At 37.9% G+C, this 26,577-nt stretch overlaps 4 protein-coding genes and 2 long non-coding RNA genes across 9 annotated transcripts; 5 read left to right on the top strand and 1 right to left on the bottom strand.

The window, feature by feature from the left end:
• Positions 1-534: 534 nt before the first annotated feature.
• Positions 535-3,781, top strand: LOC149691810 (uncharacterized). The gene is made up of 8 exons (XM_089869258.1): positions 535-834; positions 999-1,532; positions 1,604-1,783; positions 1,858-1,905; positions 2,004-2,062; positions 2,971-3,039; positions 3,117-3,301; positions 3,359-3,781. The coding sequence occupies exons 2-8, from the start codon at positions 1,008-1,010 to the stop codon at positions 3,625-3,627; spliced, it is 1,335 nt and encodes a 444-aa protein (XP_089725384.1). The 5' UTR covers positions 535-834; positions 999-1,007; the 3' UTR covers positions 3,628-3,781.
• A 5-nt stretch (positions 3,782-3,786) lies between these two features.
• Positions 3,787-4,546, bottom strand: LOC149691809 (uncharacterized). The gene is made up of 2 exons (XR_016383502.1): positions 4,414-4,546; positions 3,787-4,344 (listed from the first exon to the last, which is right to left on the bottom strand). It is a non-coding gene; the product is annotated as an uncharacterized LOC149691809 (long non-coding RNA).
• Positions 4,547-4,702: 156 nt separating this feature from the next.
• On the top strand, positions 4,703-13,092 carry KrT95D (phosphofurin acidic cluster sorting protein KrT95D). Of its 4 annotated transcripts, XM_089869246.1 has the most exons (16): positions 4,744-4,760; positions 4,917-5,061; positions 5,346-5,518; positions 5,594-5,681; positions 5,752-5,841; positions 5,908-6,396; positions 6,613-6,672; positions 6,820-7,011; positions 7,076-7,399; positions 7,875-8,083; positions 8,156-8,310; positions 8,620-8,882; positions 8,969-9,150; positions 10,431-10,681; positions 11,324-11,440; positions 12,568-13,092. In XM_089869246.1, exons 3-16 carry the CDS (start codon positions 5,406-5,408, stop codon positions 12,684-12,686), a joined length of 2,652 nt encoding a protein of 883 aa, XP_089725372.1. In that variant the 5' UTR covers positions 4,744-4,760; positions 4,917-5,061; positions 5,346-5,405; the 3' UTR covers positions 12,687-13,092. The 4 variants fall into 4 exon arrangements, with proteins under 4 accessions (XP_089725374.1, XP_089725373.1, XP_089725371.1 ...); XM_089869247.1 differs by having other exon boundaries at positions 4,704-5,061; positions 10,431-10,654; XM_089869245.1 differs by having other exon boundaries at positions 4,704-5,061.
• Positions 13,093-15,555: 2,463 nt separating this feature from the next.
• On the top strand, positions 15,556-17,121 carry LOC149691807 (zinc finger MYM-type protein 1-like). The gene has a single exon (XM_089869429.1). It carries the CDS (start codon positions 15,556-15,558, stop codon positions 17,119-17,121), a length of 1,566 nt encoding a protein of 521 aa, XP_089725555.1.
• Positions 17,122-17,210: 89 nt separating this feature from the next.
• On the top strand, positions 17,211-18,146 carry LOC149691806 (zinc finger MYM-type protein 1-like). Its single transcript, XM_089869428.1, has one exon. The coding sequence runs from the start codon at positions 17,211-17,213 to the stop codon at positions 18,144-18,146; it is 936 nt and encodes a 311-aa protein (XP_089725554.1).
• Positions 18,147-18,198: 52 nt separating this feature from the next.
• On the top strand, positions 18,199-21,382 carry LOC149691805 (uncharacterized). The gene is made up of 2 exons (XR_016383500.1): positions 18,199-20,494; positions 20,599-21,382. It is a non-coding gene; the product is annotated as an uncharacterized LOC149691805 (long non-coding RNA).
• Positions 21,383-26,577: the final 5,195 nt, after the last annotated feature.

Below are 26,577 nucleotides of genomic sequence, written 5' to 3'. Positions count from 1 at the left end.
CCGGGCGGCTGGCGCCCTCCTTAAAAGGTATGGGCCCCATCAAGAGATCCCTACAGGTGGCCCGGGCGGCTGGCGCCCTCCTTAAAAGGTATGGGCCCCCATCAAGAGAGTCCTACAGGTGGCCCGGGCGGCTGGCACCCTCCTTAAAAGGTATGGGCCCCAGGGAAACTGACGGGATTTCTCCCCTCTCTCGATGGTCTTGTGGGTGGTGACGTAGGGGGTAATGAGGTCAAGTTTCACCTCGGGTAGACACGTGTAGTCGGCACCTACAGGGTAGGATCGCCAACACGCGTCGTCCGTATTCCGTCAAACTTTGTCGCCCAGAAAATTAGTGCGCCACACTCGTGACACTCCCGATTACCGGTTTTATTTTTTTTTTCTTTTGCTATTTTCCTGTCCCTTATGAAGGATGATAAGGTCCATGATTACAACTGGCCAATGAGATTGAAGGATAGAAGGAGGAAGAGACCAGACGCTTATTATGACGTAATTAGGTGTAATCCGTTTTTCCCCCCAAAATCTCATTGCCCTGCACTGGTGCAGCTCTAGTGCAAATACTTTGTACAACCAAAGCCTTATTTATTATGAACTGGAGCGCTCTGAATCACTCTATTCTAGAAGCGGTAATACTTCCGCCCAAACGAAACGTCATTCTAATGGCTGCTAGTGAAAAGATAGGTTGTCGTAGCTGTGTTTCTCCGCAGAGTTCGCGCGTAAATAAACAATATTTTATGATCTAATGTTGCGTAGAAGTTTGAACGCGGATTAATTTGAAGTGACATTTGACAATTCACAAGATTTTCGTTGCATACTGTCCTTATCGCAATTTTAAAGGTAAGCTTAGCAACTGGCTTCAATTCAAATTGCATAGATGATTGCGTCATCACCGCGAAATCGTAAACAAAAATGCTTGCTTGCATCTTATCTTCTAATTAGTGATACTACAACCTATTTTTATTGCGAGAGATTAAAAATGAGTGTATTATCTTTATAAATAGCTCTAAAAAATGGCGACCGATTTATTAAATCATCCAGATCTATTGGATGCTATTTTGGCAACTGAGGAAAACCCTTCTTCTTTTAAATCTGAGTTATTATTTGATGGGGAAGATTTGATTCTTGACCCCAAGGAATCAACAATTCAAGGGGCAGAATTTTGCGAGGATTTTTGGAAATCATTCTTAAATTTATCAGACACAAATGTCGAGAATACTTTTCAAGCCAGTAGCCCTAGCCCCCAGAGTTTAGAACAAGCAGGATATAGTCCACAAAGTAACTTCTCCGATGAACCCCAAATAAACCCTGGAAGTGTTTCCAGTGATCTTTCAAGTGGATCATTTGAATCCAAGAATTATAATGAGGCATTGGCAGACACTTTTCTACCCATTAATCAAGTTGATATGTCTTTGGAAACTGTCTCTCTAATGCAAGTTGGTGCTCAAGAAATTGTTATTACAAGTGACGATGTTCTTAAAGGGCAAATACCCATGGATGATATAGCCTCCGATGATGATGATGGGTCCACAGATGACGTGAGAACTATATTTAATTATTATAAAATTATCAAAGAACTTTTTAATTATTTTTCTGTTTATGATTTTAGACTAGTACTTCAATCAGCCCATCTTCGTATTCCATCTTTAACGAGTTAAATTTTTGTAAGTTTAACTCGGAAGGTGGTGGAAAGAAAGGTACAAATGGTGTTATTCGATTAACCGAAGAAGAAAAGAGGTTATTTCAAAAGGAAGGACTTACAATTCCCGTACTTTTACCCTTGACCAAGGTAAATTTGAAATAAATTACAAATAATCAAAATTATTATTTAGAAAATTAATAAGTTTTAGTTATTTATTTCAGCAAGAAGAGAAAGACCTCAAAAGAATTCGTAGAAAAATTCGTAATAAGGTTAAAAAAATTAAAATTTTAATAATTAAAAACAAAAAAATAATAATTTTTACTTGAAAAGCTTTAATAATAATTATAATATTGTTTAAATTCGTTAGCAATCAGCTCAAGATAGCAGAAAACGAAAGAAGCAGTATGTAGATGGTCTAGAATCCAGGTACACCCTTCAGAGACATTATTTAGAATGTTTAAAAGCAATTTAAAACTGTTTAAACCGATTTAAAACTGTTTAAACTGATTTAAAACTGTTTAAACCGATTTAAAACTGTTTAAACCGATTTAAAACTGTTTAAACCGATTTAAAACTGTTTAAACCAATTTAAAACTGTTTAAACCAATTTAAAACTGTTTAAACAAATTTAAAACTGTTTAAACCAATTTAAAACTGTTTAAACCAATTTAAAACTGTTTAAACCAATTTCAAAACTGTTTAAACCAATTTCAAAACTGTTTAAACCAATTTCAAAACGGTTTAAACCAATTTAAAACTGGTTTAAACCAATTTAAAACTGTTTAAACCAATTTAAAACTGGTTTAAACCAATTTAAAACTGGTTTAAACCAATTTAAAAACTGTTTAAACCAATTTAAAACTTGTTTAAACCAATTTAAAACTGTTTAAACCAATTTAAAACTGGTTTAAACCAATTTAAAACTGTTTAAACCAATTTAAAACTGTGTTAAACCAATTTCAAACTGTTTAAACCAATTTAAAACTGGTTTAAACCAATTTAAAACTGGTTTAAACCAATTTAAAACTGGTTTAAACCAATTTCAAAACTGTTTAAACCAATTTCAAAACTGTTTAAACCAATTTCAAAACGGTTTAAACCAATTTAAAACTGGTTTAAACCAATTTAAAACTGTTTAAACCAATTTAAAACTGGTTTAAACCAATTTAAAACTGGTTTAAACCAATTTAAAACTGGTTTAAACCAATTTAAAACTGTTTAAACCAATTTAAAACTGGTTTAAACCAATTTAAAACTGGTTTAAACCAATTTAAAACTGGTTTAAACCAATTTAAAACTGGTTTAAACCAATTTAAAACTGTTTAAACCCCCAGAGTTCGTCACTGCACAGTCCAAAATGCTGCTCTTCATAAAAGAGTTCAACTTTTGGAGAAACAAAATATGTAAATAATTATTTTAAAGTTATATTTTGAATTTAATTTAATCATTTAAAATTTTAATCATATTTATTTTTCTATAGTTCACTTTTGGCTCAGTTGAAACAACTCCAAGTCTTGCTAACTGGTTCAGCTAAACCGGCTAAAACCAGTACTTGCGTCATGGTTCTCGTTTTATCTTTTGCTCTATTGGTTATGCCTAATATTAAACCTTCATCATGGAGTCTTGGTGGTTCAACTGCTGTTGGAAAAGGAGTTCCGTCTACTGGTAAATATTCTTCTTTTACTCATTCAACGTAACTTTGAAGACCTTTTACTACTTTAGGAAATTCAAGAAGTTTGTTGCATACATTTGATCAAGACCCGAGTATGAAAACTCCGTCAGTCGCCAATATTTTTGATAAAGGGAAACAATTGCCCGATAAAACTCCGGCAATTTTGAATGAGACTGAACTTGAGAAAATTGTTCAAAAAGAAGATGAAACAACAAATATGAAATGGAATAACGATGTTTGTGAAAATGATGGAGATAATGGTTGTATTAGAAATTTCAGGAAAAGGTCTATTTTAGTTCAGGTTATTGAAGAGGCCTAGTTGGACGTCCATGCCAGCTAATTTTGAAACTTATATATTGTTAATTTTAGCCTAATGGTAGATTATATCATGTATCTGCACTAAATTTATCAAATTATATCAAAAATATCATTTAAAAACATAAATTATATTAAATATTTAAAGAACTGGCAAAGTATTGACTCATTTATTTATTTATTTACCAACATTTAGCTAGAGACAAAAAAAAAGTATCCAAATGACGATTTGTTTGGATGGGATTCTAGTCCCTTTATAAATATGAGGTCCGTGGTAAAACCCGTGGGCGCCAAACCTTAGCCCACTCGATCACGCGCAACACAACGCAAGCTGCTCGCGCTATAGAAGCCCGTTCAAAGAGTTCGATTTACATGTATAAGGGCAACCTTTGAAGATTATTCAAAGAAACCCAAATTTAACATTAAGTTCTACGGGAGGAGGTAGCTTTTTTGGCCAGATCCTTTGTCCTAAACATCCGAATAACCTGAAATTTTAATGAGACGTGTGTTTTGACGTGTTTTATTATACTAAAAAGGGCCCAACCTCCTAGAGTGGATAGTTTTTAGCCACATCGTATGATGAGGCTCTTAGTTTGACCTGCCCTGTTGTTGTTGTCCCCGTCGTGCCAGAATACCCGCCTTTGGCTGTATAAAATTTTTCGTTCATCATTGAAGGGAAAGTGTAAGAGAGAATTGTGGTGAGGTGATATTTTTCGTTCGTCTACTTATAAGGAAGGGAATTATGATAGTAAGGTTAAGCTATATACTTTCCCTTTAAAATTACTCTCACCCATCGTCGCCGTCGACAGTACGATTTCACGCTTTCAATACCGTTCCCCTATTTCAACGTTCAAAGAAATCGAGAGGAATTTAGAATCTATGCAAAAGAAAATATATACTGATGTTATTTTTAGAATGGTCTTAATTTTGGGTTCCTTGGAACTTCCCCCCTCCCCCCGATAGTCCAAAAGTCGCACTTTTTGGCCGCTTGAATGGGCTTCTATAGCGCGAGCAGCTTGCGTTGTATAGTGCGTGATCGAGTGGTCTATGGCCAAACAAAGGTGTGTGATTGCGTGCTGCATCCTCCATTTTACCCGCCTATTTTCTGTCTGACTCGACTGACAGGTGAAATTTTAGGTTAATACAAAAATAAATTCTTTACTAGTATTTAAAACGCGCCATATAAAGTTTTAGTTTATATTAAATAGATTCGTAACTGTTTTTCGTTATAAAAGTAAAATCTAGCTTATTGTTATTTTAATAATCTTATTATTGGTCTCGGAAAAATGACAGTCCATTTGGCCAAGGCTTAGCAGCAAAATCGAACCAATGGGTCCAAGGCAATTACAAAATTCACAATGTTTCAAAGAAGATTCATTTGGATTCTCGGAAAACAGTGAAGATGTATTATAATCCAGCTCAACAATTGATTGGAACAGTGAGTTTAATATATTTAATTGAACGAGCGATTTTTGAAAGCCAGGGATGTTTAATGTCTATATTGTGATTTGTGTTCAATGGTACACTCTTAATCATTAATCTCACTCAATGCTCGGTAATAATTAATAAACGCGACTTAAATATTTAAGTTATTTCGTTCTCGTAACTTTCAAATAATCTTGAAAGAGCATACTTGTTATTGGTTCCATTTAAGCATAACATAACTGTTAGGAATATTTCACGTTCACCTAGTTTAAACCTATTGGTTTTAATACTTTATAGTTTTCAAAATGAAATGAAGCCATAACCTCTCTCTAAATTCTACATTAATTAACAAAAGAAATGGCTGAGAAACAAATTAAACCACAGCCAGCAACTGGCTACAGTAAGCCAGTACCTATGAAACTTTTTGCAGCGTGGGAAGTTGATAGAACTTCACCCAATTGCATTCCAAGGTACTTAATAACTCAATAATGAGTTCCCGCAGTCTATAGATGAATTGTAATACTTTTATTTATTCTGGGGTATAGGCTCTGTACTTTGACCCTTACTAGACTTGTCTTATTAAAGCCATTAGGCGCTGAGATAAATTCAATTATTATTGCCGTTAAGATGCAGGTATTAAACAGAATCTTTAAGCCTAACTTAACTTGAGGTAATACAAATATTATTTTGGGTTATTTTAAAGAGCTCAAAACGCACCCTTCGATCTAACGAAGTGATGATACCTAGTAATGGATTATTAGATACAGAGTTAGATCTTACGTTTTCTCTACAGGTTAGTGATTTTAGTTTAAAAACCCCCCAAATGTAACCTGAGAAAACACTAATTCCCTCTTTCTAGTATCCCCATTTCCTTAAACGTAATGGAAACTATTTACACGTAATGCTTCAAAGAAGAAAACGCTACAAAAACCGAGCTATTTTGGGTTTCAAAACATTGGCAGCGGGAATTATAAATATGGCTGAAGTTTTGCAAAAACCAATGGATAAGGAACTGGAACTCTTGACTAACGTAAAGGAAAAGGGGGAAATTGTTTCTCGCATCAAAATGCTGGCTCTCTCTAGCCAACCAGTTGATCAGGAAGAGCCTGAGAGACAAAAAATTAACATGTTCCCTGAACAAGCTGATATGGAACGCGGAGGGGATGTTGATAACTATTCTGACGAAGATGAAGAATTTAGTTCGGAAGGAAGTGACAGTGAACCTGTTTTGGAAGGAAAAAGTATGTTGTCAACGTCTCATCCAAACAGAAGGAGATCCCATCTTCAAAAAACATTGAGTGATAAAATATACCAAGCTTCTGGTGAAGATAGACCAGATCCAATCCAAGTAAGGGATGATTTAGGCCATAGTTATGATTTTAATCATTGTTAAACGTGTTTACGCGCTTTAAACAAAAAAGTTTCTATTCTATTCTATGTTATTGTTTTTTCTAATTCCTAGCTTTTGTGTGATAAATTTGTTTATATATATAAAAAAACATGTCTCCAATGTATTGCAGAGTTCCTCCGTTGATTATTTCTTTTGTCTTTGTATTTTTTATAGAGGAATATCAAGCAGAAGTTCATTGCCCTGCTTAAGAAATTTAGGGTTCCAGAAGCGGAAGTACGTTTAATGTTTCGCTGCAAAATCCAGCTTTCTTTGTCTTCTAAGCTATTTTTTTGTCCACTCTTATTTTTTTACGTGTTCAGTGTTTTAGAGCCCATTTTAACACGGAATTTAACGTTACGTGTTAAAACCATTTTTTTTTAGTATCAAGAAGATTTGGAGCACGAGCTTATATCTCAAAACCCTCAAGAAATTGAGGACCTACTCTTTGATGACATGGATGATTTAACTGATTCGGGACCCGAAGTTGATGACGTCAGTATAACTTCAACTCCCAAACCTAGTCTGAGGCCGTTCTTCAGCACAACTACTCTTATTGATCCTGAAGCGGAGAAAGTAATTAATTAATCACTAATTAATCAATTTTCATGTTCATGTTTCTTTATTTATTATTTTCAAGGCCAATGTTGAAAAATTTAGCGATGAAAGTTTGAAGAGAACAGACTCCGATGGGATGGGAGATACTGGAACTGATCAGGAATATGGGGAATCCAATAATTTATTAAACGAAACGCCCCCTAAAACTGGACTTGATGAAAAGAAAACTCTTTCGCACACTCTGTCAACTGGAGGGAACGAAAGAAAACCCAAACTTTTCAACAGGGACCGGCACGTTTCTTCCTCTAAAGAGAAAAGGTCTTCGAGTATGAAAGAAGGAAAAGAAAAAGCTTCAGTTGAAAGGACAAACTCTTATAAAGACTATAAAGATTCGGTGGAAATGAGTGTAAGTAATAGTTAAGTCATGGATGAAGGATGCGCATTGCGTGAGGAAATTTGTTTTCACTCTACAGGATCGGCAACTCCCTATCTCGAGCGACAGAATATTCTGTATACACTCTGTTACAGCGTCGGTTGTCAGCACGCGTAAAGCTAGGTCTCTATGTAATCTAGCCTTGCGCGTGCTGACAAGAGACAAAAAACTTCAGGATATTTTAAACTGATTTTAAATCCTGAAGATCCTGAAGTTTTTTGTCTCTTGTCAGCACGCATAACGCTAGATTACATAGAGACCTAGCTTTGCGCGTGCTGACAACCGATGTTGTAACAGAGTATATACGGAATAAGCTGTCGTTCGAGATAGGGAGTTGCCTATCCTGCAGGGTGAAAACAAATTTCCGCACGCGCATTCTTTATCCATGGTTTAGTTATTTATGATGACTTTGTAAGTTGATACGATCAAGTTACGTTTTTGTTTCTAGCCAAGGAAAGCTGTGGTTGATCAATTAGCCAGGATATTTCCCGTTGACGACTCTATCCCTGATCATTTTTTCCTAGTCAGTGCAATAGATATTGTTGGTCAAACTCTAGCTCAAAGCTTGCAAGATAAACAACAATGGGTAGTGGCCACTCATACACTTTCAGATCTCCGAGCTTGTATCACCTCTCTCGTTACCAAAATACAGAAATTGTAAGGATTTTTCTTTTTATTTGACGTAACTGACTCTTTCTTTAATAATATATTGACTTGTTCTCTTTTCAGTTGTAACTGCAACAATCGTGCACCCCCTACAATACGAATTGGAGTCTTAGGACAAGATAACTTTGTTCATCTGGTACTCAAGTTATACGTTGACCATTTTTCAAGCAAGCCACCCGAATGGCAGACGTATATAAGGTTTCACATAGTGCCTTTAGGTAAACTAAATTCTTTTTGATTATTTATTGGGTCGTCTTTAATTAGCGTAGCTTATTCCTGATCAGCGCCACCTACCCATAGCGGCGACTTTGAGAACTACTGTAATCGTCAAGCCAACCAGATGTCGCTAAAATCTGGTGACGTCATTTTTGGTAAGACCCCCCCCCCCTAGAGTGCCCGTCAGTGACGTCACCAGATTTTGGCGACATCTGATTGGCTCGCGGATTACAGTAGTTCTCGAAGTCGCCGCTATGGGTAGGTGGCGCTGATCAGGAATAAGCTACGCTAATTGTTATTTAATAATTTAGGGCCCAGTTTGGTGTCCAAATACTTGGGGAAAGTGGACAACACGTATGGCCTTTCTTTTGGTGATTCCACTTGGAAGGATCTTCTAGAAAGGCTGGGGGAATCCGTTTTGACGGTTGAAGTGCAAGAAATAATTAACCGCATTATGAATTACTTCGTTAATGCCACGACAGTTTTCCAATTACCCGTGGCGGAAGCCATGGTTACTTACAAAGAGAAAAGTTCCGATGATGAGTCAACGCAAGTATTTGTTCCTTTCATAAGTGTAAGTAATTTGGTAACGATGGAAATTACGATGAAGTACAAATGAAATTTATCGCATTTCGTTTTTTTTTCAATGTCTTTATGAAGGATGTGAAAGTCGGTGTGATGGAAGGTGGGACACAGACTCAATCAGTAGATGATGACACAGGTGTTAATTTGGTTGTACCAGGAAGTTCACCGCCTTCCAGTACACCCGTTGATAAAGTACCTCGAGAAAATATAACTCCTCCAAGTTCCCCAAGCATTACAAGCTCTCTACTACCAAGCGGGTAATTTTAATTCTTTACTGTGATCATACTTTGGGTTGCAACAAGTCGGGGAAAAATGGGAGGCGTCGGGGGAAAATGGGAAACGTCGGGGGAAAACTCGGAAGCATCGGGGAAAACTCGGAGACGTCGGGTAAAACTCGGAGGCGTCGCGGAAAACTCGGAGGCGTCGGGGAATACTCGGAGACGTCGGGTAAAACTCGGGAACGTCGGGTAAAACTCGGGAACGTCGGGGAAAACTCGGAGACGTCGGGAATAACTCGGAGACGTCGGGAATAACTCGGAGACGTCGGGAATAACTCGGAGACGTCGCGTAAAACTCGGAGACGTCGGGAAAAACTCTGAAACGTCGGTTAAAACTCGGAGGCGTCGGGGAAAACTCGGAGACGTCGGGTAAAACTCGGAGGCGTCGGGGAAAACTCGGAGACGTCGGGTAAAACTCGGAGGCGTCGGGTAAAACTCGGAGACGTCGGGTAAAACTCGGAGGCGTCGGGGAATACTCGGGAACGTCGGGGAATACTCGGAGACGTCGGGGAATACTCGGGAACGTCGGGTAAAACTCGGGAACGTCGGGTAAAACTCGGGAACGTCGGGTAAAACTCGGAGACGTCGGGTAAAACTCGGAGACGTCGGGGAATACTCGGAGACGTCGGGGAATACTCGGGAACGTCGGGTAAAACTCGGGAACGTCGGGTAAAACTCGGGAACGTCGGGTAAAACTCGGGAACGTCGGGTAAAACTCGGGAACGTCGGGTAAAACTCGGGAACGTCGGGTAAAACTCGGGAACGTCGGGTAAAACTCGGGAACGTCGGGGAAAACTCGGAGACGTCGGGTAAAACTCGGGAACGTCGGGTAAAACTCGGGAACGTCGGGTAAAACTCGGGAACGTCGGGTAAAACTCGGAGACGTCGGGAATAACTCGGAGACGTCGGGAATAACTCGGAGACGTCGGGAATAACTCGGAGACGTCGGGAATAACTCGGAGACGTCGGGAATAACTCGGAGACGTCGGGAATAACTCGGAGACGTCGGGTAAAACTCGGGAACGTCGGGTAAAACTCGGGAACGTCGGGAATAACTCGGAGACGTCGGGAATAACTCGGAGACGTCGCGTAAAACTCGGAGACGTCGGGAATAACTCGGAGGCGTCGCGTAAAACTCGGAAATGTCGGGGAAAACTCGGAAATGTCGGGGAAAACTGGGGAATTTGAATCTGAAAATTTCGTTTTAACCCTGTTGCTCTAAACCCATGAATTTAAACCGATTATTGCGTTTTTTAAAGGGGGAACAATATCACAGCGAGCCCCCACAGTGAACTGATGGATCTACAGGTTGAATATTGGACTTTAACGACCAAGGTGGATCCGAGCAAAAAACCGGAAACATCCAAGTTTACGTTGAAAACCACTTTCAGAACGCTACAAGTCACTAGGTTACCAAATGGAAATGACACTCTCTCTTCTACATTGACTTTTAGTTACATAACTAAAGAGAAAAAGCAGAAAAGTACGTTCATCAATATAGAAAATCACAGTATGTAGGTCCATTCTAAAAAGCAAATGCACTCTCTCTCTCTGTTTCATGTCAGTCTCGTAGAATTATATTTTAATTTGGTTTGATTTGATTTTTGGTATTATCAAGAAGTGATATCTAGTTTATTAGGGAGAAGGAATAAATTCGCCCCACATTTCCAGCTTTATCTCCAGTCCAAACGTTACGTAGGTCCGGAGTTAATCCCCGCCTCTAAATTACAACATCCAGCATCTCATTGGTTCTTGAAAACTCACGTCAGCGCGACGCGAATGACGAAATTTACTTGTATTTTCCGACTGAGGAGAGGCGAAGTAGCCCAACCTCCTTTTACGTCCCCCCTTGTATTTTGAAAGGGGGACTGGGACTATGGCGCGCGAATACTTAGGCATCTTATACCTTCTCCCTAATAAACTAGATATCACTTCTTGGTATTATTTAGGATTAATTTTAAATTTATTTATTTATTTTATGCCCTTCCCTCTATATTTTTTGCCATTTTATGTAGACGTAACTTTTACAGTATTTTCATTAATTTCCCATAGATTTTTATTAGAGCACGATTTTTTAAAATTATTTTTATTAATTTATTATTAATAGTTAAATTCATGGTGGTGGTGTTATTTTTTTTTTTTTTAATAATAGTTATGCGTTTGGGCAAGAAGAAGGAGAAAGATAAGGAATTGGAGAGTCGTTATCAAATTGTTGAAGGCATTAATCGATTGATATGCTCCTGTAAAAATCCTCAAACACCCATAAAAGGTAAGCACTCCCCCCCCCTTATTCCTTCCTTTTATTTTTTTAAGTTATGGCTCCCTGGTATTATAAAGTGTGAAAACTAAGAGCAAGGATGAATATTTTAAGTTTGGAGTTGAAATAGAGCGTTTGTAAAATTTAAATCGGCTAGGGATAATAAACAGGGTTTATACAAAACCTTGAAATATCAGGGATGACTAAAAATTCAGGGAAGTAAAACCATAAAGAATAGGGCATAGACGCTGTCAATTTTGAAGTTGTGCCCCCTGTAGTTCCCTCAACTAGTTTACGGACGTAATCGAGGTAGCTATGGCAAAAAAAAAAAAAAAAAAATGGCGGGTGGCCGATCACGCCCCCCCCCAGGCGCAATTCTTGTTGGGGCGCATTGAGTTAAATTATTCCCCCCTTCCCCGCATCAACATTTGCTGTTCCTTTCCCCCCCCCGTCTTAATGGGGCGCATTCAGTGTTAAACTATTCCCCCCCCCCCGGCTTAAGGTGGCGCATTCAGTGTTAAACTATTCTCCCCCCCCCCCGGCTTAAGGTGGCGCATTCAGTGTTAAACTATTCTCCCCCCCCCCGGCTTAAGGTGACGCATTCAGTGTTAAACTATTCCCCCCCCCCCGGCTTAAGTTGGCGCATTCAGTGTTAAACTATTCCCTCCCCCCCCTGGCTTAAGGTGGCGCATTCAGTGTTAAACTATTCCCCGGCTTAAGGGGGCGCATTGAGTATTAAACTATTTCCCCCCCCGGCTTAAGGGGGGCACATTGAGTGTTGAACTGTTTCCCCCCCCCCTCGGCTTAAGGGGGCGCATTATTTAGTTAAACCTTCCCCCCCTCGGCTTAAGGGAGCGCATTATTTAGTTAAATCTTCCCCCCCCCGGCTTAAGGGGGCGCATTATTGAGTTAAATCTTCCCCCCCCGGCTTAAGGGGGTGCATTGAGTTGAAACTATTCCCCCCTTCCCCGCAGCAACATTTGCTGTTCCTTCCCCCCTCCGGGCTTAAGGGGCACATATTATCTCCCCCTCCCCCAGCTCAAAATTGCGGGAGTCGGGACATTCTTGAAAGACAAAAGCGGCGCTCAATTTTGCCTTTTCTAAGAGATAATTAATTCGGTTTTAATTGTTTATTTCAGTGGTGATTGACGGGATGGAATGGACGGGGGTTAAATTCTTCCAGTTGTCGTCCCAATGGCAAACTCACATTCGATCTTTTCCCGTGGCACTTTACCATCACCCTGATCACATTGCGTAGAGGATGTTTTTAGTGAGTCCATCTGGCCTTTCTTTATTTTTTGCGTTTCCTTTAAAACAAAGAAAGAAACAAACAAACAAACCAACAAGAAGATGAGTGAGAGCTTACGAACATTTTTTTGGTGAGTTAACAAAAACTAAAAAAAAAATAAATTAAGGGGCCTTTGATTGGTGCACGCAGGTCTTTAGGAAAAGATGATGAGAATGGGTGGGTCAAATCTTGGGGGTTTAAACCAAAATAAATTTAAAAAAAAAAACACAAATTAACTATTTGGCTATTTATACCATGTTGAAAAAAAAAGTAAACAAATTTACAGTTAGCAAACACTCTTTATAAACGTGTCGGAACTAAATTTTTGTAAGTGTATCCCTTCTAAATTTTTACGCTTCTCGGCAAATTAAGGATATAATAAAACGTAACTACGGTAATTTAATCTTAGCAAAAGATACTTTTCGGGGTCTTTTCATGCTTTTTGAACCCAAGTTTTTACGCTTGAAAATAAAATAGCTTCAAATTGTTTAGGCCTATAATTAGTTAACAGCCGCGTTGTAAAACAAACTAGTCTTTAGTCAAAAACGGTGTTTCAAATTGAATGTTTTTTATCTTGTAACGCTACCCCTAATGTCTTAATAGACCGACAGAAATTGGTAACTAAAAGGGTTGTGTCAAGAAGTGATATCTAGTTTATTAGAGAGAAGGTATAAATTCGCCCCACATTTATAATCCAGCTTTATCTCCAGTCCAAACGTAGCCTGTCCGGAGTTACTCCCCCCTCTAAATTATTTACAACCAGCATCTCATTGGTTCTTGAAAACTCACGTCAGCGCGACGCGAATGAGGAAAATTACTTGTATTTTCCGACTGATAAGAGGCGAAATAGCCCGGACTCCTTTTACGTCTCCCCTTGTATTTTGAAAGGGGGACTGGGACTATGGCGCGCGAATACTTAGGCATCTTTTACCTTCTCCCTAATAAACTAGATATCACTTCTTCGTTGTGTTCGCGTTATAAATTGATTTAGGCTTCAACCTAGATAAAGTTTAAATAAAGGGGCCCACCCGAGATGTTGGGGTGAAGTCCGACCTTGGTTCTTGGGGGGGGGGACACACCAAGTTCTTTGGCCATAAGGAATGACGCCACCGTCGCGGTGTGAGGTAACAAAATGCTAACCAACAGTTTGACCCCTTTCATCCCAACAGCTCCGGCTAGTCCCTTTCTCTAGTGCTTTCTCTGGCTAACTTTAGGGATGACCACTAAGATAAACTTTCGATGTTAGGGAATTCATAATGGACAACCCCCCTCCGTAAAATTCCACTAATTCGAGAACTAAAACTAATGAAAAAAATTGAAAATTTATGAATGACCCCTATAAATATCCACTCAACTCGAGATCTTTTATGGATGGCCCCTATAAAAATCCACTCAACTCGAGATCTTTTATGGATGGCCCCTATAAAAATCCACTCAACTCGAGATCTTTTATGGATGGCCCCTATAAAAATCCACTTAACTCGAGATCTTTTATGGATGACCCATATAAAAATCCTGATAACTCGAGATCTTTTATGGATGATCCCTGTTAAAATCCTGATAACTCGAGATCTTTTATGGATGATCCCTGTTAAAATCCTGATAACTCGAGATTTTTTATGGATGACCCCTATAGGGAGAGGGCGTTTGCCCTCTCCGTATTAAAATCCTAATAACTCGAGAACTTTTATTGATGACCCCTATAAAAATCCTAATAACTCGAGAACTTTTATTGATGACCCCTATAAAAATCCTAATAACTCGAGAACTTTTATTGATGACCCCTATAAAAATCCTAATAACTCGAGAACTTTTATTGATGACCCCTATAAAAATCCACTTAACTCGAGATCTTTTATGGATGACCCCTGTTAAAATCCGATAACTCAAGAACTTTTATGGATGACCCCTATAAAAAAAATCATAATAACTCGAGATCTTTTATGGATGACCCCTATAAAAAATCATAATAACTGGAGATCTTTTATGGATGACCCCTATAAAAAATCCTAATAACTCGAGAACTTTTATGGATAGCCCCTACAATACGGGGCTTCGTTAAAGGGATGTCCACGTGATAGGTCGCACGCTGACTAGCGCCTAAAATACGCGGGAAATTTTTGGATCTTGGTACCCGTACAAGAACACGCCCCCTTTAAACAATGATAATAATATTCGGGATTTATAAATTTCCCCTTTAAAGTGAATATAAACCATTTTGTACGTCACACCAAGATATAAGTGTGGTTTGTCCCTAAAGAACATCTTGAACAGGGCCGGCCTTAGGGCTGGGCCAACAGGGCCAAGGCCCGGGGCCACCACCTGACAGGGGCCGCCACTTGAGTTCATGTGTTATAGTAATTATCTTCAGAAAGGGATATATAGATTAGAATATTTTACATTTTTTATTCTACGTGGAAGGGCAGAGCTCCAAGTTCTAACTCTAGGGTAAAAATAAAAAGAGCAGAAGCTACAGCTTTGTCAACAAAAGCTTTTTAAAGCGACTCTACACACATGCAGCATTTAAAAATTCCCGGGAGCCGCAGCGCTAGCCTCTTTGCTGCTAGCGTGCCTGGGAAGGAAACTTAGCTATTTGGTAAAGAAAGGGGCACTATGTGAAATGCGAAGAAAAAACAGGACTGGGGGTAGGAGTTTCTAAACGGCTTTCCGTCTCCCGACGAATTCCAGCTACCGCGCAAGCGCGGGTTTTTTAGTTTTAGTTTCAGTTTCACAGTAGTCTTTCGTACAGTCTTCTTAACCCTCCTTTGTTTGCCAATTTCTATTAAACTTTTTATAGCAAGTTATGTTTAATAAATAAATTACAAGAAAAACATAAAATATGTCCAAGCGATTTCGCCCGAATCAAGAATCAGGCGCTGCTAAACGGAAAAAGAAATCTAAAGAAGAAAAATTTTTGGAATCTCAAAAAGGCGCTTTGTTAGCATTTGTGAAGAAAAGAAAAGCTGCTACGCCATCGGTTACGGACGAATCAAATTTGAGTTCCGAAGAATCAGATTTCGATCCTGTTTCAGTGAAATCAGCGCCTAGTACTAGTTACCAAATTCAGGAAAATGAAATTCGCGATAATCTATCAAGCCATTCACGCGCTATCAATCAGTCACAAGAATCCAAGTCCAATCATAGCAGTGCAGATGATGAAACTAAGGTGACAATTTCACCATTTGAAGGAGCAATTGATGCCAATGATCCTGGTTTATGGCCCGTGTCAATGAATGAACAACAGCGTGTATTTATTGTTGAAAAGGGCCCATTTCGACCAAGTAGTCAATATAAATATCCTAAAGATAGAAAATCTGATCATGGAAGACACCGCCGTTTTTCCAATGAATTTTTTGAAAGGAAGCTTAAAAATGGCGAAATTGCATCTCGTCAATGGCTAGTTTATTCAGTTAGTAAGAATGCGGCGTTTTGTTTTTCGTGTAAGTTATTTTCTGATTCCAAAATTAAGCTTACAACCGATGGAAATAACGACTGGAAGCATATGTCGAGTATTTTAAGCGAACATGAAAAATCTGCAAAACACGTCGATGGAATGAAAATGTGGTTTGAATTGAAAAAACGCTTGAAGACTACATCAACAATAGACAAAAAAACGCATGACATAATGAACAATGAGCAACTGCATTGGAATAATGTGCTACAACGAATAATTTCCGTAGTGGAATTTCTTTCTCAAAGGAATTTAGCATTTCGAGGAAGCTGCGATCGGCTTTACGAGCCAAATAATGGAAACTTTTTGGGGTTGATCGAATTACTTGGAAAGTACGACCCTGTGATGCAAGAACATTTACGGCGCATTAAAAATGAGGAAATTCACGACCATTATTTAGGAAAAAGAATTCAGAACGAGATAATCGAATTAATGGGAGCAAAGATTTTACAAAGAATTTTGTGCAATATTCGAGATTCAAAATATTTTTCTATCATCTTGGATTGTACTCCAGACATCAGTCACCAAGAACAAATGACCTTGATTCTACGAATAGTCAATGTTAATTCGTTGCCAGTGCAAGTGGTAGAATATTTTTTGGGTTATCTGTCAGTTGATAGTAGTACTGGTCTAAATTTAACTGAAGTTTGCCTGACGAAGTTAGATGAATTTAAATTAAAAATAGCCGATTGTCGTGGCCAAGGATACGATAATGGTGCCAACATGAAGGGGTGCAATATGGGTGTTCAGAAGCGAATACTAGATATAAATCCGAAAGCCTTTTTCGTGCCTTGCGGATGCCATAGCCTAAATTTATTGCTAGGAGATATGGCGAAATCGTCAACTAGAGCAATAACACTCTTTGGAATTTTGCATCAGATATACTTACTTTTTGCAGCCTCAACACAGAGATGGGAAATCTTAAAAAAACATGTCACCCAGTTAACTATCTGAGACAAGATGGGAATGTCGAATAGACAGTGTTCGAGCAATTCGCTTTCAAATAGGCGAAGTTTATGACGCACTGATCGAAGTATCAGAAAATGCGAATGATCCTAAAGCAAGAACCGAAGCGTCATCTTTGGCGGGACAAATCAAGTGTTTCCCGTTTTTTAATATCGTTAGTGATTTGGCACGATCTCCTATTGCAAGTTAACATCACGAGTAAAATAATGCACACTGATAACACGCAATTTGATGTTGCTTTACAATCATTGGAAACGACGGTCTCTTTTCTACAAGAATACGAAGCTAATGGCTTTGAACGCGCCCAAAATTCAGCTCGGGAATTGGCTGAAAAACTGGAAATGAATCAGGATGAAATCATTTTTCCAAAAGCTTCAAATGTCCGAAGAAGAAAAAAGAAAAGGCTATTTGATTATGAACATGAAGATGAGCCAATAACGGATCCGAAAGAAAAATTTCGCATTGAGTTTTTTAAAGTTCTCTTAGACCAAGCCCTAATGTCAATAACAGAGAGATTCAATCAAATGAAAAGCCACGCTACGAATTTCGGGTTTCTTTATGATTTCGACAAGATGAAACAAATGAGTACAGAAGAACTTATGGTACTCTGCCAAAAATTAAATTCCATTTTAACCGATGAGGCTGGCTCTGGAGATATTGATCCTGATGATCTTTGCAACGAGTTAAAAATGTTCACCAATCTGATTCCATCAAAAACCAAGGCTCTTGAGGGTCTAAATTTTATTTATGAAAACAAGCTGGTGGATACATTTCCGAATGTTTCAGTGGCATTGCGAATTTTATTGACTATTCCTATTACTGTTGCATCCGGCGAAAGAAGTTTCTCAAAACTGAAATTAATAAAAACCTATTTACGTTCAACGATGACCCAGGAACGCTTGAACAGTTTAGCTTTAATCTCAATTGAAAGAGATACTGCATCTTTATTGGACTATTCCGAAATGATCAAAGACTTCGCGAATATAAAAGCTCGTAAAATAGATTTTATGTAATGTAATTGTACTTAAGATACTATTTTCACGTTTCACTAAATAATACTAAACGTCCTTTCACTGCTCATATTAAAAAATTATAAAAGTGATCTAAAAATTTTTTCTCGCGGTTGGGAGGCCACCATTCTGGCTTTTGGCTCAGGGCCTCCAAATCTTTAAGGCCGGCCCTGTCTTGAAGGTTCTATTTAATTGAAACGTAGTTTATTACTTCTGGTTATCAACTTCTGTCGTTTTCTATTTGGGAGGCTCTCTGAACCTAGAAATTAAACGTGTTTTTCACTAAAGGATGTACATGTATACATGGTTTTCTGACTAGGAGGTTTGATACCATTTTACACCAGGAGGCCTGACTACTTGGTATTGCGCTTTGTAGCCTCGCCTCTAGGGTAAATCTGGTATTAATCATCCTAGTCTGAAAACTATTTTGCCAACTCAATAATATAAACAGTAGGCAATTAAATTAAATATAATCAAACGAGAAGGAATTGTTTGGTTACACCCTTTAGTGAAAATTTTGCTGTCTATTGCTAAAATGATAAATTGCAAAATTATTTTAATATGATGTTGTTGGTGCAATTGTTTATATAAATATATACGTGAAATATTCAGCCAGAATAAACACCTAAAAATAGTCAAGGAGAAAAAAACGATATTTGCAATTCAAGAGACCTTTTTTATAAATAAATAAATAAATTAATGTGCAATTATAATAAAGTTAAAAACCCGTCGTGGATTAAATAGAACCCGAAGAAATGAGAAAATAATATAAAAGTGCCAACCGTTAGATAATAAAAATTAAAAATGAGAATTCAAGTGTCACAAAAAAAAATTACGTAAATATCAAATTAGAATTTAATAAATAAATAAATGAACCAAAATAAAAATTTCCGGGTCCAGCAATATTTTCACTAGAAACTAAATAAAGTAATTAAAAGCGGATAAACATCGCGTACTAATTAATATAACAGAATTTATACACCCACATTCCACACAAAATCAAACTAAAATTATTATAATTGCACAAAAAATGATAAAAATCAGGGAGATATATATTGAAATAGAAGGAAGGAATAAAATCGTTAGGTCGCGACGTGATAGACCGTTTATTCTAGAGAGGGGGAAGGGAATCGGAAGATATTGTGCCTCGTGCGCCAGGCTGAGAAATGTGGTTTTTTTTTTAAAGTGGGCATATGACCCATTTAATTTTATTTAAATTGGCGACTTAAAATGGTTAACCTTGGAAGGGCTTCAATTAATGTAGTGGACACAAGGCCAGTAGACCCCCAATCGAATTTTTAAAGGACCACCGCCTTATTTCTCAGCCTGTCCTGTGCAATCATCATCGTTTGGCTTTAGAGAACCAATGAAATTCCCGTGTTTTATCTTAGGTATAGAGAGCCAACGAGACACCGATATATTTTAGCGAATTTGATTCCTTCCTTCTATTTTAAGACATGACTCCCTGACAATTTTGAAGAAAACCAACAATTTTCGGAGATACTCAAAAAGCAAAATAATTACATACTCTTACCTTATAAAATATCTCTCGTACAGTTAACCCAGCCACGTGACTAGACCCCAAAGGTTATAGAAATATTAATTTAATTGCAATTTAGAAGTAACAAATGAAAGTTATATAAATCTTTCAAGTTACTTCCGAATACACTTTATAAATAGTCAGAAACAGTAGGATGCATCTTTGCAAACACAAGAAACATTGTAAATAATTTTACAATTTAGGATTACGCGTAATTTATGATAATTTTTTTTTAAACAGAATTTCTTATAAAAGATAAACCAACCCGGTTTTTATTTTAGTTTTAAATTGAATCCAGAAAAATTATTTAACACCAGTTTTTCTGGGGTTTATAGAATTAAATTATTGGGTTTTTAATTAATTTAATTTAATTTAATTTTAATCGAGAACTAGACTTTAAAGAATAATTACCAAAAATTAATTACAAAATATAATGACAACTACCCAATTATAAGAAAATTGTAGGTGTTATATATATGTATAACTAAATATTCCAGTATATGTTTTTGCGCCTAATTTACTCGGTTCAATTTCTGGTCCTTTTTTAGTTAAATTAAATTAAATTTAATTTAAAAGTTTAGACGTTTAATTTAGGATGATATAGAAGTATTTTGCTTTAAAATAGTCAGAACTGAATTATTAGTCCCCTTTTTCGTCAACAAGATGGTAGCAGTATGTTGTCTGCTTCTACGATTAGTGACTTAAGCCTAATTAAGAAGCAAAGGCTTAATTGTTGCTTATGAAGTTCTGTTCTACCATCTTTGTCGTCTGCTTCTACGATTAGTAACTTAAGCCTAATGTAGAAGCAAAGGTTTAGCCCAAATTATGAATTTCTACCACTTTTGTGATTTGTGATGGTATCAGTATGTCGTCTGCTTCTACGATTAGTAACTTAAGCCTAATGTAGAAGCAAAGGCTTGGTGAAAATTTATGAAGTCCTACCATCTTTGTTAAGCCTATTTAACGCGTGGATAAGAATTGAACTGAACCTGAAAGTAAAAAGAAAGTTTGGTCAAAAAAAGTAAACAATTATTGTTGAATTATTACTATTTTTTTTTTCCACGCTATATGTACCGGTACGCTGTTTGTCTTAAGTCATAATAATATAGTACATATATTCGATGGTTCGTAAACAATATTTAAATATTATTAAACAAACAATCGAAATGCGTCCCACTCTAGTCATTTAAACGAAGTGGAATTCGATACAAAGTTAAAATAACAATTAACACTCCTTATAAAAAAAAAAAAAAAAAAAAAATACAACAAAGAAATAAATAAAAATTTCGTTGTATTATAAATTATAAACAAAAACATCTATCTAAATAAACATATTGAGTCATGATTTTTACGTTTTAAAAATTGTAGCTTAAATGTTCTATTGTTTGGTCTTTGTTGATTATAAAACGAAATATATAAAGGAAAAAAAATGGTGTGTTATTATAAAAATAACTAAGAAATAACTCGTAAATAGTTAATAGACAAAATTAAAATTTTAATTATTTTTCCTTGAATTTTTTTTTTTTTAGGTTTATGTTACTTTTAAAAAGTCTTGTTATGTAAAATGTAACTCGCATAGCTGTAAAAAAAAGATGTCAGCTTGTATTTTGCAAAGAAAAGTTTAGAGAAAAACCTGTTTTACTTAAGAAAAAAAAATGAGGAAATTAACAGAAATAATTAAAAATAATTGAAAATTAAATATCCGTTTGTAGCTGTTATTTTAGTTAAACGCGGGTTTGAAGCAGCGAGGTTTTTTCCCCTAATGAAGATTAACTGAAGGGGTAAATGCACAGGGTTCATAGAAACCTGGAAAACCTGGAAAAATCAGGGAAATAAATAGTTGAAAAAAACCTCAGGGAAAATTCAGGGAAATTACGAATTTCTAGTAAAATTCAGGGAAATCAGGTAAATTTGCGTCAAACAGGGGCCGAGTAATTAAGCAAAATGTTCGTGAACATACCCTCCATAGGATTAACATTACACTATACTTTGGAGGCTCGTAACTCTGGTTCTACTAGAGATACGGGGATGTCCTTTGAGTATGTTATAGTCCTATTTGCCCCCCCCCCATCCAACCATACTAAAGGCTTAGGGCTACGACAAACATGGCTCTCTCGTTTAGCTAACCCACCCTGTCGCACTCGTTTAGCTAACCCACCCTGTGTCGCACTCGTTTAGCTAACCCACCCTGTGTCGCACTCGTTTAGCTAACCCACCCTGTGTCGCACTCGTTTAGCTAACCCACCCTGTGTCGCACTCTAGCTAACCCACCCTGTGTCGCACTCGTTTAGCTAACCCACCCTGTGTCGCACTCGTTTAGCTAACCCACCCTGTGTCGCACTCGTTTAGCTAACCCACCCTGTGTCGCACTCGTTTAGCTAACCCACCCTGTGTCGCACTCGTTTAGCTAACCCACCCTGTGTCGCACTCGTTTAGCTAACCCACCCTGTGTCGCACTCGTTTAGCTAACCCACGCTGTGTCGCACTCGTTTAGCTAACCCACCCTGTGTCGCACTCGTTTAGCTAACCCACCCTGTGTCGCACTCGTTTAGCTAACCCACCCTGTGTCGCACTCGTTTAGCTAACCCACGCTGTGTCGCACTCGTTTACCCTCTGGTTCTACTAGAGATACAGGGATGTCCTTTGAGTGTGTTATAGTCCAATTTGTCCGCCCATCCAACCATACCATAAACTTAGGGCTACGACAAGCATGGGCCGAGTAATTAAGCGAAATGTTCAAAAAAATGCCATAACTCAGGTTCTACTAGAGATACGGGGATGTCCTTTGAGTATGTTATAGTCCAATTTGTTCCCCATCCAATGATACTAAAAACGTGTGGCGACGACAAACAGGAGCCAAGTAATTAAGGAAAACGTTCAACTTATGGTATCGTCTCACTTATTGTTATTATGTTACTTATGATTTTTAACACTGCACTTTGAAGACCCTTAACTCTTGTTCTATTAGAGATACGGGGATCTCCTTTGAATATGTTATAGCCCTTTTCGCTCCCCATACAAGGGTACTTTAAACTTGAGGCTACGTCAATATCTTCGTCAACTTATGTTAGTGTCTCACTTATTGTTATTAGGTTACTTTTCATTTTTAACAATAAATTTGGAGGCTCGTAACTCTAGTTCTACTAGAGATACGGGGATTTCCTTTGAGCATGTTATAGTCCAATTTGTCCCCCATCCAACCATACTAAAAACTTAGGGCTACGACAAACAGGGGCGGGGTAATTTAGGAAAACATAAACAAGCAACCCCCTTCATAGGAATAGCGTTACCCTAAACTTTAAGGCTCGTAACTTCAGGGAAGTATGTGGGGAAAAACCTGGAAATCTCAGGGAAATTTGTTTTCCAAATGTTGTATGAACCCTGATGCAGAGCTGAGTGCATCTCGCATCTTTGACCAGCACTAACTATTAACAGGGTTCCTACAAACCTGGAGATCCTGGAACAGGGTTCATACAAACCTGGAAAACCTGGTAAAATCAGGGAAATAAATATTTGACATAAACCTCAGGGAAATTTGGAATTTTTAGGAAAATTCAGGGAAATCAGGGAAATTTGCGTCAATCGGGGGTCGAGTAATTAAGCAAAATGTTCATAAACATCCCCTCCATAGGATTAACATTACATTAAACTGTGGAGGCTCAGAACTCTAGTTCTACTAGAGATATGGCGATGTCCTTTGACTATGTAATAGTCCTATTTGCCCCCCCCCCTCCCTTCCTTCGTTAACATTGGCTCCATATACGGGAAAAACCTAGAAATCTCAGGGAAATTTGTTTTCCAAAAGTTGTATAAACCCTGCTGGAAATTTCAGTGAAATAAATTGTATACGAATAAAAATTCAGGTAAAACTCGAGGAAGCAAAATTCAGGGAAACTTGTGAGGTTGAGTAACGTTGCCCTTTAAAGGTAGCTTCAACTAAAAACCATGCACCCGGAAATATCAGGGAAAAAACCTGGAAATGTCAGTTTAATCGGGTTTACCAGAAATTGTACGAACCATAACCTTTAATTTTCATATTTTCTAAACTTAGATAAGACAAATAGACAAAGAACGACTAAAACTTCTTAACAATAATTTTTAGGCTATATATAGTCAAAGAAATCTCGTAATATAAAAAATATTGTAAAATTTCTCATCATTGATAGAAAATTCAGTTAAATTTTGACAAAACAGAGAATGTACATCTTTCCTTTGTTTCAAAGGAGAAAGTAGAGGAGAACAAACAAGGACTAAGACGAGAGTAATATATATCGATATATATATATACTCCAATTTGTGCATTAGGCCCATCTGCCCATGATGTACCCGGTAATTCGTCGTGCCCCTGGGACGTATTCTTACACTCTTTCTCTTCTCTATACAGTACTCCTCTCCTCCTCTTCCAGTCTCCTAGAATCCCTAGTTGCTCTTCATCCTCCCAACCTCATCCCTCTCTCTCTCTCTCTCTCTCTCTCTCTCTCTCTCTCTCTCTCTCTCTCTCTTCTCTTTCCTTCTATGGGATTAAAGTCTTCGCACTTTGATGTTCCGTTTTCCGGTCCAGCAGAACATCCCCTGCACTACATACTCTTTCTCTCTTTCCCTCTCTCTCTCTCGCATCCTCCTTCCTCTCTATATTCTCTCTCTCGTCGGCTCAAAGAGAGAGAGAGAGAGGTTTGTTATCTAGGGAATAGTTTTATCGATTCGTTTTCTCAAACTCCTCCTCGCGTAAGTCGGGATCCGTTTCTTTTCTGTCCAAATGAACCAATCAGAGACGTGATAAAGGGGGAGTTTAAGGCGTGGTTACACGATACGGCCAATCGGAACTCGTCCAGAGAGTCCGAAGGGTGTAAGCCAATTTGGCTGTCTCGTCCCTTTGTTTTTGTCTTTTAGCTCTCTCTCTATCTCCCCTCTCTCCTTAGGCTTCCAAGTCTCTCTATACTTCCAACCATCCATCGTCAAAGGGACTTACGTTTTCGATTTTTCTTACTGTTACTACGAGTACAGTACAAGTTCCATCATGAATTTATATAAAATTTTACACGGAATATTGAATTGTTTGTTGGGTTAATTCTGTCTCTAAAATAACATGGCCCTAATTTGACGAAAGAGGAAAATCGTGCCCTGTCATAACCTCCAGACCTTCAATGTTACGTCACACTCTTCCATCTATTACTTCTTGATACCCCCCCCCTTTCTTAGAAGGGATGGTGTGACGTCATTAAAGTTTAGCGAGGAACGTTTTAGATAAGTGATTCCTTTAATATCTGAAGAGAGAGTGGTTTAAAAGTTGGGCACATGATGACGCAAGCAAAAGAGGGCTTCGTTAAGGCAGGTCTCTGAAGTATTATATAATAATTCAATATTCTAAGATGATTTAACTAAATTCTCTCGCACTTCGCTCTTAAGAAGGGGGGGGGGGAAGAGGAAAAATATTGTTTTTAGAAACAATTTTCTCTCTTTTTTTCCTTCCTTTCTTTTTCCCTTTCTTCTCAAGGCTCCATCTTTGCACTACCCATCCGTCTCTCTAGAGGAAATGTCGAATAGATATATTTCTCTACTAGAACATCTTTTCTCCCTCTCATTCCTAACCCTCCTTGCTCGTCCTGTTTTCGTTCCACTCCCGATACTCCGTTGAGAGAGAGAGAGAGAGAGAGGGGGGGCTATATCCTTTCTCCATCTTCCTTCTCTTTTAGGTTATTAACTTATCTATTTAACCGTACTCTTAATTAAAAAGATTAACTCTAGTTTCTCGCTTCACTTACAAATTGACAATTAACGTACACACACTCTGAAAGGCATCAATATCCTCCCACTCTGAGATTTCAATATCTCCATCCCTCTCTCTCTCTCTCTTTCTCTCTCCTCTTCCAATCCCTATTTCCATTTCGACTCCCCCGCCCTTTTCCAATTTCAGATCGAAATCATTTTCGTACGAACCTATTATCTATTTTCCTGTCTTTGGAATTTTAACAAGGAAACCAAGCAACCCGTACGTTAAATTTATTATTATATGAACTTTGACCCCCAACTTGGCTCGGCATGGAGGTTTCCCTTTGACCTTTTAAATAAGTTACGAAACATTTTAAAATGACACTCAATCGTGGCGTAAAAAGATACTGCAAGTAGGGTTGTGATACGCTCATCATATTTCAGGAAATATTGTGAGTACTCTACACTCTAGTGTACTCACTCAATTTTGTTGAAACTCGAAGCCACTACGAAGATGTTTAAAATTTTTAGAGCCAAGTGGTGTTGTAGGAGGTGAGGAGCGTTTGGGACACGGTGTAGGTTATTTGAGGCACGCTTTGGTCACGTGTTGACAGCCGCTACTCACGCCTACCCCATTATCGTTTAACCCCTCTCATTTGTAACCCCCGTTCTATTGTGTCTTCCCAATTGTACCCCTCCATTTTAACCCCCCCAGCACGTACGGTGTCCGACAAAAACCAACTTTGCCTCTACATTTTCGGGTAGTTTAGGCTTAGGACCTTGGACTGCATGGGTGACAATAGGACTATAGCAGGCACCCCGTGGTCGGTACTCTACCACTGAAACCTTTATTGGAGTGCACCTTTAAGTCTCTCCTTTGAGTAGAAATCTGTCGCAGCTGGTAGATCGCCCCCCGAAGTTATATTTGAGGATATTTAAACTTGTTCGAAGAGAGTATGAAACTCAAGAACTGAACTGATTTTGGGAAAGAAGTGATGAAAGTTTTATGGGGTTTTGAAATTATATTTGTGATTAGTTTAATGAGGTCAGGTTAATTATATTAATTATGATAGGGTTTTTGCTAATAATTTCTAAATAATTCTATTTGGGTTAGATTTCTAAGGTGAAAGTGGCATATTTATTAACAGGAATACATACAGCTACTAAGAATGATTGAGTACTAGC

Source organism: Phalangium opilio, unplaced genomic scaffold, assembly GCF_054372755.1.
Source record: "Phalangium opilio isolate 3A_F unplaced genomic scaffold, DU_Popi_V2 ptg000025l_1, whole genome shotgun sequence".
NCBI lineage: Eukaryota > Metazoa > Arthropoda > Arachnida > Opiliones > Phalangiidae > Phalangium > Phalangium opilio.
This window is presented reverse-complemented; position numbering and strand designations above follow the sequence as displayed.